At 36.8% G+C, this 14777-nt stretch overlaps 1 protein-coding gene across 1 annotated transcript in view; it reads left to right on the top strand.

Annotated features, from left to right (window-relative positions):
• cntln (centlein, centrosomal protein) overlaps positions 1-14777 on the top strand; it is a 465635-nt gene that overhangs the window by 408535 nt on the left and 42323 nt on the right. The window contains exons 23-24 of the mRNA XM_048527488.2: positions 652-789; positions 2996-3181. Of these exons, the coding sequence (XP_048383445.2) occupies positions 652-789; positions 2996-3181 (324 nt within the window). The remainder of the gene's footprint in view (positions 1-651; positions 790-2995; positions 3182-14777) is intronic.

Raw genomic sequence — 14777 nt, 5'->3', positions numbered from 1 at the left:
CCGAGGCAGGCATCCCAATGATCAAACCAAATCATGCTACATGTACAACAGATAAAGCACGCTAACTTCAGTTAGTTGGCAGTCAAAGAAGACTGCATTGTAGCTGCTTGTGTGATTATACACATGCACAGTCCAGATGAAAAATCGTCAGGTTATTCCGAATTATGCTCTCCTAATTTCACATGTAGAAGAAATATATTTTTAAAAAATTCTAGTATTTTCTTTAATATTGGATGCCATATGACAACATACTATAATCATTTTATTCATGTTGGTCAGTGATGATATCTTCAGTTAATGCAGGTTTCAGACTCTCAATTTGATTGGAAAGCCAGCTATTTAGCTGTATTTGGATGCTAATATCAAACTAGTCTGAAGGATAATTTTTTTTGCATGATTTTCTTTAGGTTCTTATTTTGGCCAATTAGATCTATGTCTGTCGTCAGCTGTCATGCCATCATGAATCAACTTTTGCCACATTTTCCTATCAGAGACATTGTGCCTTAAAGCAATATGTTTTCTGACCCTGTTTTGTCACTGCTGTGTCAATGTAACATTTATGTCTTGTTCTCAGTTATTTATGTGACAATTAAAATTCAAGTATTTCGATGCTTTAGTAAATGAGAAGTTATATGTTTGATTGTTATAAAGGTAAGGACACTGACTGACGAAAGTTCCACCAGAAAGGCACTTACAGAGTCACTAAAGCAAAGACTTAATGTTATGACAAAAGAAAAGTCAGCCTATGAGGAAATGCACCATAAAACCACTGGAGAATTGGATAAAAAGGTAAGGATGGTTGTCCTCCTGTCTAGTTAATCAAGATTTAGTACCAGGATAATAAATGTGAAATTTGAGAGCAATCACTATATAATATTATGACAGAAGCAGAATACTTTTCATTCTTTGATGAATTTAGAATCTAAAGTAAACTTAATACAGTGCAATTCCCTGCTATAAAACCTTGTATAGTTTGTAAATATGTAATTGAATAAGTCAGGTCTGATTATTGTGCAATTGAAAGAGTTCTGATTTTAACAGTTAAATACTCAAACAAAAATGGTTTTTGTCTTTATGCTAAGACAAAGTCTGTTGAAATATTTTAGAATCATAACAAACCTTATCTTGCATTTCTTCGGGTTACTCGCCAACCTGAAACCACACAACCTCATAGCTGCTCATACGTGTCTGCAGTATTGTTGGTGGAACTCTCTGGGAAAATGTACCCAATGGACTGGGCCATAGCTCTCCCTAACCCTTTCCAGACAGCTTTGTCAGGGTTTATGGACCTTGAGTTTCCTTTAAATGTTGCAGCGAGTTGCCATTTCTCCCTAATCTGGGGCTCAGCATTTGACAAGAGGCTGTTAAACGGAGCATGGTAAGGAATATCTGTCTCTAGATGGGCAGAAATACACCTATCAGAATGTGGGACTAGGAACCTCAAAGAACATGACTTGGAATAAATTAAATGAAATTAGTCACTCTGCTTAGGCTTTAAGAGTGAATAGGTGGGACTTGGCTTGGGGACCTACATGGATCTTTCATCTGACTCCTAATCTACCATCGCTATAACCTCCTTATTTATTCTCAATGTCACTTCTTTTTATTCACTTTACAAACTTCCTGTTCATAATGTGCCCATTTGTGCTAGTGACCTTTGCAAATGGGAGCAAAGAAAGTGTTGTTGTTTAGGATGAGTCTGGTACTTCATTGGGGCTCCATGATTGGTTTTGAATATGTGACAGATTTTTCATTTGCAGACCACATTGTCACAATGTGCCAAATTGGTGTTTATGAATATATTGTTATAATAAAACATACTATTAATAAAGTGCTTATCACAAATTTTTCCATCTATCTTCATTTCTACAGCCCTAAAAACAATTTAGATTTGCACTTCCTCTGAAACGAGCAACACAAATGTATGAAAGGAACTTCAAAAGAATGTACTGGAACATTTGATGGGTTATCTGGAGAGATTAGGAGAGTACAACTAATTGGATCGTTCTTTTGAAGAGCTAACACAGGCACAATAGGCCAAATGACCTCTTTTTTTATGCAGTGAGATTTGTGAAGGAGTGGGATTCCACCACATATTGCAAATGCCATCCTGTTGCCTGTAAACATTAGAACTATTAGGGTTGTTGTATAAAATGTTAATTTCCTCTGGTATAAGATGTAATAAAATCAAAACCATTTACTTAATCATGCATAAAGAAAATTCTGCCTTATTGACTTCTGACATATTGGAGTTACTTTCTACATTTGATTTTTTTTTGATTATACTGTAATCTTTCCAACAAGCAGGATGTAATTTAAGAAATCTTCCTGTTTTTCTTTTCTGGCTTAAATTTTCACACATTCACTAATATTTTCCTGTCAGCCAATTTCTTTTGGATATTTTTCAAACAGCCTCCATGTGATGCACAGTTCTGATCAACTGTGACTATACAGTCTTCCTTAAAAGGTAAAGGCAGCATGGAACCTGGGTGTAATGCATTGTTATGTTTCCAAACTTTAAGACATTTTGGTGTCTATTGTAGCCCCAACAAATTGTTCTTGACTTGTTTAAATCCTGTGCATGTGCCACTTGCATTATCACAGATTGTCAGCATCATTTCTGCTTTTCAGACCTTTATTCTGACAATTGCTCACTCCACAGCATGAGTTTCAAACTTATTGATGGTTGTAATGATTAAATAATTCAGTAACTGCTGGAAAAGCATTAAAGGATTGTTATTGCGAATGCATTGTGATTCTCTGCTATGTTTTTGATCTTTCTCTTCAAATCATACTCTTGCAAATTACACAATCAAAAGCTATATTTTCATTCAATTGAAATTTAATTAATATGTCAGAAAAACAAAAACAGGATCAGCTAAATTGCCTTATTATGCTTTTAGTCTTTCTACATATGATCCATCGATGTTGTTGCATGTATGTTCCCTAAATATTTACCTTATGTGCATGCCTGTTTTCTTTCCATGAATTCTAGAATCAGAAACTGCATGATCTTAAAATGAAAATGATTGAGTCTGAAGCAGCAATGACGGAACTGGAGACAACAGCATCACAACAGATGCATGGACTGGCAATGCAAAGTGAACAGGCCTTAGCAGGCATTCAGAAGAAACTCACTGTTGCTAATGAAAGAGTGGATAAATTTATTACATTCATAAAGGTAAAGTCCTGATGGAATATCACAGCTTCAAAATTAATGCTGTTTCTCTCTTCACAAATGCTACCAGACCAGCTGAGCATTTCTTGCATTTTCTGTTTTAATTTTAGATTTCCAACAATCCTCTGTATTTTGTTTCTGTATTAATGTAACTTGCTGCCTCCTTGATTGGAGCCACAGTGCATTTTAATAGATGTAGGTGGAAAGCATATTGCAATTTCTTTGGAATTACTGTAATTAGTGTTATGTTTCTTTTTGGTGTTAATATTCTTTCACCTTAATTCTTGCATCACAACAGTGTAGCTCATATAAAATACATAAAGTGTGAAACCAAAATTTCAGAATTTGAGTTAAAGGAAATACTTTAATAAGAAATATATTAGTAAAAATGGTTTGTATATGAAGCTATCCTCTCACTTTGTGATAGTTTAGAGCCATCGTGTTGATGGTTTGTTGACTTAAAATAAAGTAACCATCTCTAAACACTAATCAAGCCAATTATTCCCCTGCATTCAATGAGGTGTAGAAAGCTCAATAACATGCAAATTCATTAACAAAAGACTGTAACAGTTCATAGATTACTCTTCATGCTTGTTTTTGATTTGAAGGCATGCTTGAGATTATTCTAGAAGCTTGTTTTTACAAATTCAGTTGTCATTTGAAAATAATTTGAAAATTTGATGCATTTGTAAAACATTGAGAGAAAATGACTGAGTTTATTTCAGATAAATGCATGCGAGTATGACTGCATTAAATCTGTGATAGATAGACTTAATACTCAGGAGTGTTTAATCTTCTCAAATATTGATTATGACTGGGATTTCTTAACAGCGCTGTAAGCTTTCAGTCCCAGCAACTTGAATACTACACGTTCAATCTTAATGCGTTCTTTTTAACAAACAGTATTAGCTGTCATTAAAGATTTCTGAATGCAGCTGTGCCAGAGGTAGAGGTGCTTGGGTTAGAGGAAATGGGAAAGAATGCATTGTAAGTTTCCGTACTTTTACCTTTCTTATTCCCAAAATGAGATGATAAACATCAGGAGATCAGCTCACTATGTTTCTTTTCAGGAGGAATCTGACATAAATTCAGCTAATCTCTATCAGGATTACTTGGCTCCTGGGATTTGGTCAAATTGAATCTCTGCACACAGCAGGCAGAATTGTAGCAGTGAATATCTATTAAGTAGTAAACAGAATAATAGGTTTGGGTGGCTGTTAATGAACTGGATGGCTTAGATCTTGCTGTTTGGGGGCAGTCTGCTTTGTCAAAACATTGATAGATCATGTGTAGGAAGAGTAAAAGTGTAATAAGACAATGAGCTGATCCTGCTTTTGTTTTTCTGACCTATTAGTTAAATTTCAATTGAATGAAAATATAGCTTTTGATTGTGTCAAAACATCACAGAACTGCTGAAGAAGGGTCTAAGCCCGAAACGTCAGCCTTCCTGCTCCTCTGATGCTGCTGGGCCTGCCGTGTTCATCCAGCTCTACACCTTCTTACCTGAGATTCTCCAGCATCTGTAGTTCCTACTGTCTCTGAAATAGAGTTTAATCTATGTTTTACACAATTTGAAACCATAACTTTATAATTTGTTACACCATTTGCATTGTTGGATGGAATAATTTTGTAAGTTTTTAGACTTGAGGCATGTTTATGATCTGTCATCCTACTTCAGTTAAATAATGAATAAATCAAATGTTGCACTCCCCGAACAATATGAATTAACCTATAACCTGTTTGTTGTTTCCTGCTGTGCATCTATGACATTTCCATTTCCGCATCTGTCATCGCTGGACATTTCAGAATGATACTAGAATGAGATTGTCCAATCTCTATCTTTTTGCATGGGGAGGAAGTATATTTCAATTTTTCATTCACTAGCAAGGCTAGTGAACTTTTTTTTAAAATATGGTTCGCCAGCGCAGTAAGCATATATTCTCAGAAAAAGAATCTAAGGCAATAAATTTATAATTTAGATAAATAATGATGATCAAACCCAAGCAAAATGTGGAGATGAGAACCAACCTCTGATTGGAGGAGCAACTCTTTCAAAATTATTCTGGTCTATCTTGTATAAAGGCTCATAGTTTACATGGGACCCCTCAGCAAGCCACATTGTGGTTCCAGCCTGCCTGCTGGATGTGCCTGACCAAGGATATAGGAGCTGTAGGAGGCAATTCAGCACCTCAAGCTGTTTTGCCTTTTATTGAAATATAGCCGATGTGTATCAGAACTCCATTTAACAGCCTTGGTTGAAAATCCCCTTGTGCATTTACCTAAAACCAATCTAGTAATCCCAATTTTGGGATTTTTAAGTCACCCCCACTCTCTATGTTTCGGCTTTTTGGGAGCTTAAATTACAGATCTCACTACCCTTTTAAATCCTTAATTCAATGGAATATAAGGCTAACCTATTCAAAATGTGATGCCGTTAGCTGCAGGAAGACCGAATAGAAATAGGCTATTTAGTCCCGGAGCCAGTCCTGCTGGTCAATGAGATCATGACTAAAAAGCAACCTAATATTAGAAAGTGAAAGGTGGATAAATGTACTCTGACTAACCTTGACCAGTTTGCAGGAACACTTTTTAAGTCAGGCACATTACACAGTGAGATAGACAAAGGGGACAAGACTCAGGAAAGGTCCAACACACCTTTGTTGAATAATTTATCAAAGAAAAACAATATTGTTCGGACTCTACTGTTGTACTTTAATTAAACTCTATAAAAGTCTATGAATCGCTTTTCAGGACTCTTCAGTAAACAGTCTTAAATCTCAAACTAAACATTTTCAAATCTATACAAGCTATCTAGTTTTGACGTAAGCTTCTGAAGATACACTATGCCCTACCATTGTATTTGAACTGTTGGCTGAAAGAACCAATGATACAGTTCAATAAGGCTGGGACAGGCTGTTAGTAGGGGTAGGCTGATGTTTCAGTATCTGTAGTCATGGCTTTGAACTTCCTCTGTCATCCAGGGCTGGTTCCAGTCTTTGGGAATTCTGAGGTGAACAACTCACTTACTAATTCTCCAAAACCTATCCACGATCTGCAAGGTACAAATCAGGACCAAGCAGTCTGTTTGAGCAGCGACCCATCAACCATATCTCTCCTCCATGTCAGCATTCTGTTTTCCAAATTGCTCAGGCTCCATTGCCCAGGCTGAGCAAATTACTCATCATCGCACAAATAGCTGGATGGGTATTTGGTGTGGAAGGCACTCGAGACAGTTGGCTGAGCACGTGGACCACCAAGTTCATAGAACGGAAATATTCACCAGTAGGCTAGAAAGCACTTTGGGTGCTTGGACAAATATTTGAGGAAGTATAGCTGAGGGATGGAACAGGTAGGCTGCAAACTTCTGTCCCAAAATATTTTAATCCAGTCACTGCTCAAATCCAATTTTCTTCAGTACACTGGACTCTTCTGCTTTAATTGCTAAATGCAGCAAGTAACCATAAAGCAGGAATCATGTATCTGCTGCCCTTATCCTTCCAAATGGTAATGGTCATGGGTTTAGAAGGTATTCTTTTAGGAGCCTGGGTGGATTTCTATCATGTATTAATTTTGTTCCTTCATTATTCATTTCAGATCTAAATCTAGCATATTCAAATTCCATAACAGTAAAATTGATTACACATTTTGAACTCTAACAGTAAATATCACTGCTGATCAGTCCAGTTTATTCTTTCTTGATTTTATTTTATTTTAAGTTTCAATATATTAACTTATTCTTATCCATTATATAACCCAACTTTACCAGAATGTCTTTGATTTAGCTACTCATTTTCATATTCCTATGTATAATTAAGCACATTTCTATCTCTTTAAGTTATTAAGAAAAAATTCATTAGTCTTTGAAACGAGTGCACTCTGTTTGGTTGTGAGTAACAGTTGCCACGACATTTTAGCTACATTTAACATGATTCCAGCTCCCCCAGTCCTGCTAAATGGAGCTAAGTGCAAATGATCATATGGCAGCAGACTTGCATATAACTTACTAAATGTCACACGTGACATACTGACACAGGTGCATCATTAAATAATAATATTGACTTATTCTTTTCCATGTTTATTTATTGCACTTTATCTGTGTTTGTTTTTAACTCGATCGATAATATATTTTTTAAAAAACCATCAATGCAATTCAACTTCAACTTCAAATTCAACTTCCTGTTGCTCTTAATTTTTGTAACCACCTTTTCCTCATTATCAATGACCGTGTTCACTTTCTTTTCCATGTAAAGTCACATTGTACAATCATTGTCTAATTGCAGTAATGCTGTTAGTAATACTTGTCTACTACTGTGGGCTTGTCACCATGCATTTATTTTCTCTTGGCCCTTCCAGTGCACTCCTAACCACCGTCTTATGCTCTATCCTCTGTAAAGTTGGCATAATGTTCTAGCTTACATCAGGCCCCATTCACCCATCACCTCTGTGCCTACTGATTTACACTGGTTTCCATTTAAGCAACGTGCTGATTTCAAAATGTTCGTCTATGTTTACATCTCAGTCTATGGCCTGTATCTTTTTAATCCCCACCAGCCGTACAAATTTCTGAGATACTTGTGCTCCTTCAAGTCAAATCAGTATGTTCTGAAATTTTAATTGCACCACCGTTATTGGTTGTGCCTTTGCCTGTCTGGGCCATAAGCTTTGAAATTCCTCGCCTCGTCCTCTACAACTCTTTACTTTTCTGTCTTCCATTAAGAGGTCTTGAAAATTTTGTTCGCCTCTTCTAGTGTTTCAATTCATATGTGGTTCAGTTTTAAATTTTATCTGATAATGCTTCCTCTGAAGCACCTTGGGATATTTTATTACATTAAAGATGTTACATTAAAAAAAGTTATTACAACATTTAAAATGAGCATCCAAAGGGTATGCGTAAAGCAAATTACTAAAGCATAAAACAGCTTCATTTTAACATGTAATTTAAATAAAATCTATGTACCCCTTCTGATGTAAAATATTTTTTCTATAACCCTTATTCCAAAAGCTGTTAATTTATGCATTTATATTCAGTGACTGGTAAATTGCTACATTTTCTCTAATTTCCTACAAATACTGCCTCCCATCACTAAATTCTGCTTACTTATCACTTCTACCTACAACTAACCAGTATTGATTGCCTTCTCCCACAGTCCAAAAAATTCAAAAATCCCCCTTCTGTTTTAGAAATTATTCCATATCCTCGCCAGACCTCAAAACTGTGTTTTATTACTATAGCCTGCAAGCTTTCTTCTTTTCAATAACTGAGCCATTAAGGGAGATGCCAGATTGAACACCTCAATGGAAGCATGATTCCTTTGTGGGAAGCTAATAACGTTGGACTAATCGAAGGCAAATCCGTTCCAGCTCTGCAACATGAAGAAATGGAGCTTTGAAAACATTGCTGGGCTTAAACATTTATTTGCAGCTGCAGTTTGTGCCTGACACCTGACTCTGCTCGATGGCCTTGTAACACTTTATAGATGCTCCTCCTGGACCTGCCCAGAGAATCTCATACAGACTGTGCACAACAGGTTAGGTTATTGCCTGAGGAAAGGCACCTCAGGCAACTTGTGATTTGCAATGAAGAATGCCTGTAGCATTAGAGGGGAAAATGGGTAATTCAGTGATTCAGGACTTGGATGTGCAAAACAACTAATCAGCTAGTATCATCTGACGCACTCTGTGATTGGAAAAGCAGAGTCTGTCCATAGGAGCAGGAAGGTAATCTCATCATTAAGCATAATAAATAACAGATTCTACTAGCATTTTCCTAACATTTGATACTTATTCTCAAACATCATGACTTTGGAAATTATTTGTGAGCAAGATAAAAAGCTCGTAATTGGAGGCTGTACTCTTAAGCATAATTAGGGAAATAGTCCATTTACACTGCATGCTCATAAATCCAAAAAGGAACTAATGTACATAATTGTATGTATAAATATACTTTACAGTAGTGCTGGCATATTTTTAAAAATCGTAGTTGTCACTTTCAGAATACCTGTGTATTAGGGCTATTTTAAAATTTAATTATGTTGTCCTGACAAGTCGTCCAGAGCATAATTTCTTATAGGAAGGAACTAGGTCCAAATTGAATTTTGTGTTGGTAATAGAACTTAACTGAGAATTAAGATGAATCTTGACATTGAGAAAGGTCACATTCAGGAATGAAGTTATACCAGCTTTTCGGTAAAGCATATTGGGCGATAGGAACGTTTCTTTTCAGAACAAGGAAGCCTCTCACAAGCCTGAAAAGTTATTAAAATACTGAAGGATAACTTGATTTAGCTTGTTGTTTCATATTTCTATCTCCCCATTCCAATTCGTAATTACATTTTGCAGACCTGTCAGCTTTTTCTTTCATTTGATAATACCATTAAGATAGTAAGGGTGAGAATTCCATGAGAATTCCACTGGCAATGCATGCTTTATACAAGGGCAATAAAGTCACAGATTCTAGAACATTTCAGATGCCACATCATTTCCAGTTGTGCCTTTCGTGTTTACCTTTTTGGAGTGGAGGCTCTAATAGTGTTGGAGTTACAGTGGATGTCATTTGATCCCACGACCAATTCTCTCCCTTTTTAGTGTGAATTCTGTCAGATTCTTGTTAGGGTTGAAGTTTCAAATTACCATTTGTATTTTCATGTCAAATATTTTTATGTGAATAGCTTAAATGAGGCACCTCAATGAGAAAAAAGCTATTACATTGAGTTTGAGAATTAAATATCTCCTCTAAAGTGTGTACTGTATCCCTGTTGTTATTTCCCTTGTGATATCAGAACATGTCCTTGGGCATGAGGAGAACTTTATCTGGAGAATAAAGACCATCCTTAAATGAGATAATCTGCTTTTCTCTGATTTTAAGCAGTTGTCTAATGGAACTGGCCCAGTATAGACTCCATGGGGCTGGTGATTATGAGGGACCGAAAGACTAAGAATAGATGCCACAAAGTCCTTCTCGTGGCAGTTTTGGACATTCATTCTTCTCGAAGTTGCCACTGATTCAGAAAGGAAAGATTAAAGTAGATTCGTGTAGTGTACAGCTCGTACATAAGACTTTGATTCAAAGGAAAGATTTGAGACAGTAAATGCAGCTTTGACATGTTGATCACATCCTAAGGACAAATTTCTTAAAAGTTATTGAACGTTCACTCAGAATTAATGAAAGATACAACAGGAATCGAACTTTTGCCTCGGCTCCATCTCTGACTCCTTTACCCCACCCTTATATCCTCTCTGGCAATGATCTGTGTGTTTTCTTCCCTGTTTAATTATTACAGCGTGTCCAATGTTAGAACAGGTGATGTGAACTGACCAAGTTATCCTCAGTAACTATGAGATCCAGTAAAACTTTGGTACTTGCATGTAGCCCATCATGGCTACTTTTTAAGCAAATTAGAACAAATTAACAGATAACAACGTGTAGAGTTGGATGAAAACGGCAGGCCAAGCAGCATCAGAGAGGCAGGAAAGCTGACATTTCAGGCCTAGACCCTTCTTAGGCCTGAAACGTCACTTTCCTGCTCCTCTGATGCTGCTTGGCCTGCTGTGTTCATCCAGCTCTACACCTTGTTATCTCAGATTCTCCAGCATCTGCAGTTCCTACTATCTCTAAAACAAATTAAACCAATTATAAGAAATTAAGGTAAAGGATACAACCACCTTAAGGAGCACTGTGACAAAAATCAAGTATTCAAATATATATAAACTCTCACTCCTGTGGCATCTCACAGCTAAGGAAGGCCTTGAATATACCTCTGAACACTGTGTTCCCTCTCCACGAGCACCCAGGTACATTATTAGCCTTGCTTGTAAGTGACTTTAACAAACAGATTCATGTAGTGTACCTAAGGATGGGAATGAAGGAATAATTCTGAATGAAAATTGAAGCTTTAAATGTCACTGTGCTCCAGAGTGTCCAATAATAATCTACACATAAAGCACTTGAACAAACTCTTAAAGAGCCAAGCTAAACATACGTAGCATTGTTTTTGTGCATTTTTACATTTAGTTTTTTTTTATTCACTCACAGGATGTGGGTGTCACTGGCTCAGCCAGAAGTTATTGCCCATCCAAAGCTACCCTTGAGAAAGTGGTGATGAGCTGCCTTCTTAAATCACTGCAATTGTGTGGGTGCAACCACAATGCAATAGGGAAGGAATTCTAGGAGTTTGACCCAACAACAGTGAAGGAGCAGCAACATATTTCCAAATCAGAATGGCGAGTGGAAGGGAACTTGCAGGTGGTGGTGTTCTTATGTATCTTCTGCTGTTGCCCTTCTCGACGATAGCGGTGGTGGGTTTGGAAAGTGCTATATAAGGAGCCTTGGCAAAGTTTTGCTGTGCATCTTGTAGATGAATGCATCTTGCTGCTGCTCCTGTGCATCTGTGGTGAAGTGAATCAATGTTTTCATTTCTAATTTCTCATTAACTTAACTGGACTTGAATTTGTGTCCATCTTCCTGTAATTCTGTATTTGATTCTCTCCAAATAGGTTTCTTCTGCCACTGAACTAAAATAACCCTAACCAAAATTACAAATGACATCATCTGTATTTCTGACTTTGGTGCATTAATTTTCTCAATCTCTTTGACCTAACTAACTTTTCACAGTGACCACATAATTCTATCTTGTCCCTCAGAAATGTCAAGAGGTCTGCGCCTGTATGATTCCACTCTCGTCTATCTGGTTGTACCAGTCTATCTCCAGTAATAGTTTCTCGTTCTTCCCACATGGGTTATCTCTGGAATCCGAAAGAATCTATCCTCGGTTATCTCCTTTTCCTCACCATGTGCTGTCTTTTGCATCATCTTCAGACATTGAATCTGTTGGTATCCAATCTTAGGTGAGTTTCACTTCCGTCCAGACAGACATTTGGAAGACTGAGATCTTCGTCCCCACCACAAATACCATATCTACCTCTTTCATTCCTATCCACAATTATCCAAATCGAACACTAAACTTGACTTTTTATGATCTTAAATATTCTTTATATTACTCAAAAATGAGGTTGATAATGAGACAAACGTTAACTTAATCAGAATTGAAAGGGTACATTTTGATAAATACATATTTTGGAACTGTTTATGACAGCCATCCAATGACATATTAATGTGGGATCAAAATAGACTAATGAATACTATATCCTTCACCAGCACTACCATATCTCTGCAGATCTTTCAAATTTTCTCATCTCAAAAAATTATTTGTTGTCACAAATATAGACTTGCAATTGGAGTTGCATGTTCAGAATATAAAACTGATGAAAAGGATGCTCAAGGCCTTCTATAGAAGACTTGACAGTTAGTGAGTGTTTTTCAATGTGCTTAAGAGTTGCTTATGTACAAAGTCCTTGCACTGCAATGCAACTGCTTTATCATAGTAACAGTATGAACTTGCAATTAAATCATTAATAACAAATGATTATTAAGATTAATTGTTGGCATTACCACACATTCATTTGGGAAGACAAACCAGCATTTCAAGCTACTGTCATCCTAAGCACTGTATTCAACTTCAGTAGTTTAAAACATGCCCTCTGGTCAAAATTTTATTAGAATTATTAGACAAGGTTGTCAAGAGTGGAAGTTACTGTCAAGAGCCAGGTTTAAGTTGCTTTGGGGCAACTGTCATTAAGTCGAGTGAACAACACAAGAATAAGGAAACGGTTTGCTTCAGAATATCATCTCCCTGTGAACTCTCCACAGACTAATGTACAAATACAATGCGGTCAAGTTTTAATTATATTTATTGCGGTGTCTCTTAGAAAAATTATTACTTCAATCAATAAAGTAAGACAAAGAAACAAGGCTACTGTGCTCTATGCTGTTGAAACTATTATAGCTCAGCTTAGTTGACACATGTCTAAAAATATGTCTGCTCCACCTAATGAGAACAGTCTTTAGCATGTTGCTAGCAGTCCTGACACACCTTTTCCAGATGTTGCATCATATTATGTGCCTTTTATGTACATTAGGGTGTACAGTTTGTGAAGACTGACAAATCATGACAAACTTGATCTGTGTTCACAATTGTAATTTAACTTTAAATTATTCTTTGCACTCCCTTCATCTCATCATTAACAGTAAAGATTCCCTCCCCAAACTCACTCCTTCAGTAACATTTTTTTTAAAATCCAACTGCTTAGCCCTATCCTTGACTGACTTGGCACTGTTTTATTTACGTGTATTTGTAAACCTTGATCAGATGGGCAAATGGGCGAAAGAGTGTCAGATGGAGTTTAAGTTAGATAAATGTGAGGTGCTACATTTCGGTAAGGCAAAGCAGGGTTGGACTTATACGCTTAATGGTAAGGCCCTGGGAGTATTGCCAGACAAAGAGACCTTGGGGTGCAGGCTCATAGCTCCTTGAAGATTGTGTCGCAGATAGATGGCAGTGAAGAAGGCATTTGGTACGCTTGCCTTTATTAGTCAGTGCATTGAGCATGGGAGTTGGGAGGTCATTTTGCAGCAGTACAGGAATTGTTTAAACCGCTTTTGGAATACTGCATTCAGTTCTAATCTCCCTGCTGTAGGAAAGACGTTGAAAGCGTTCAGAAAAGATTTACAAGCATGTTGCCAGGGTTGGAAGGCTTGAGCTACAGGGAGAGACTGAATAGGCTGGGGCTATTTTCCCTGGAGCATCAGAAGCTGAAGGGCGACCTTATAGAATTTTATAAATACATGAGAGTCGTGGATAGTCAAAGTCTTTCCCCAGGATAGGGGAGTCCAAAACTCGAGGGCTTAGGTTTAAGGTGAGAGGGGAAAGATTTAAAAGGAAACTGAGGGTCAACTATTTCATGCAGAGGGTGGTGCATGTATGGAATGAGCTGCCAGAGGTGGTGGTGGAGGCTGGTACAATTACAAAATTAAAATTTATCTGGATGGGTATATGGATTGGACAGATTTAGAGGGATTTGGGCAAAATGCTGGCAAATGGGATAAATTAATTTAGGATATCTGGTTGACATGGACCCATTTGACTGAAGGGTCTGTTTCTGTGTTGTACATCTCTATTATTGTGTGAATTGATTTGGCATTTTTTTAATATTGAAAATGGTATGCAAATTTTCTTCTGTGGCTCCTGCAATTTAACAAATCATTTTGGAGGTTGATTTGGACAGTAAATTTTCAATTATGTATTGTGTACATTAGTATCCCTCAATTTGTATTGTTAGTTCAAGAAGGTTCCTGCCAAACCAGCAATCTAGTGGGACATGGACTTCCTCTGTCAGCCAGTTCTACTTTAAAGCTCGATCATTGTTCCCAATTTGCTTAGTCGTAAATGCAAGTTGAATAAATAATGAAACACTGGGGAGCACTACTGATCCATAGTGACAATGTTGTACCAGCAGAGCGTGGGCGCAATGAACAGAATAAATTGACGAATTTTTGTTTTAAAAAAAGCTGAGGATGTAATTGAAATACATAAAAATTCAAATTTAAGGATAATTGGAATCATACATAAAAGGACAGCTATACTATTTTAATGCATGTGTTTAATTCAAATTACTGAATAATTTATTCAAATTGGGCAAGAGATGATTTTGAATCATCAGATGTGTGCTATAAGTAAAAGGAAGTGAATCGTGATGAAGATAG

The sequence above is a fragment of the Stegostoma tigrinum genome, chromosome 3 (assembly GCF_030684315.1).
Source record: "Stegostoma tigrinum isolate sSteTig4 chromosome 3, sSteTig4.hap1, whole genome shotgun sequence".
Lineage (NCBI taxonomy): Eukaryota > Metazoa > Chordata > Chondrichthyes > Orectolobiformes > Stegostomatidae > Stegostoma > Stegostoma tigrinum.
The sequence above is the reverse complement of the archived record's forward strand: the minus strand, read 5'-3'. Positions and strand labels throughout refer to the sequence as shown.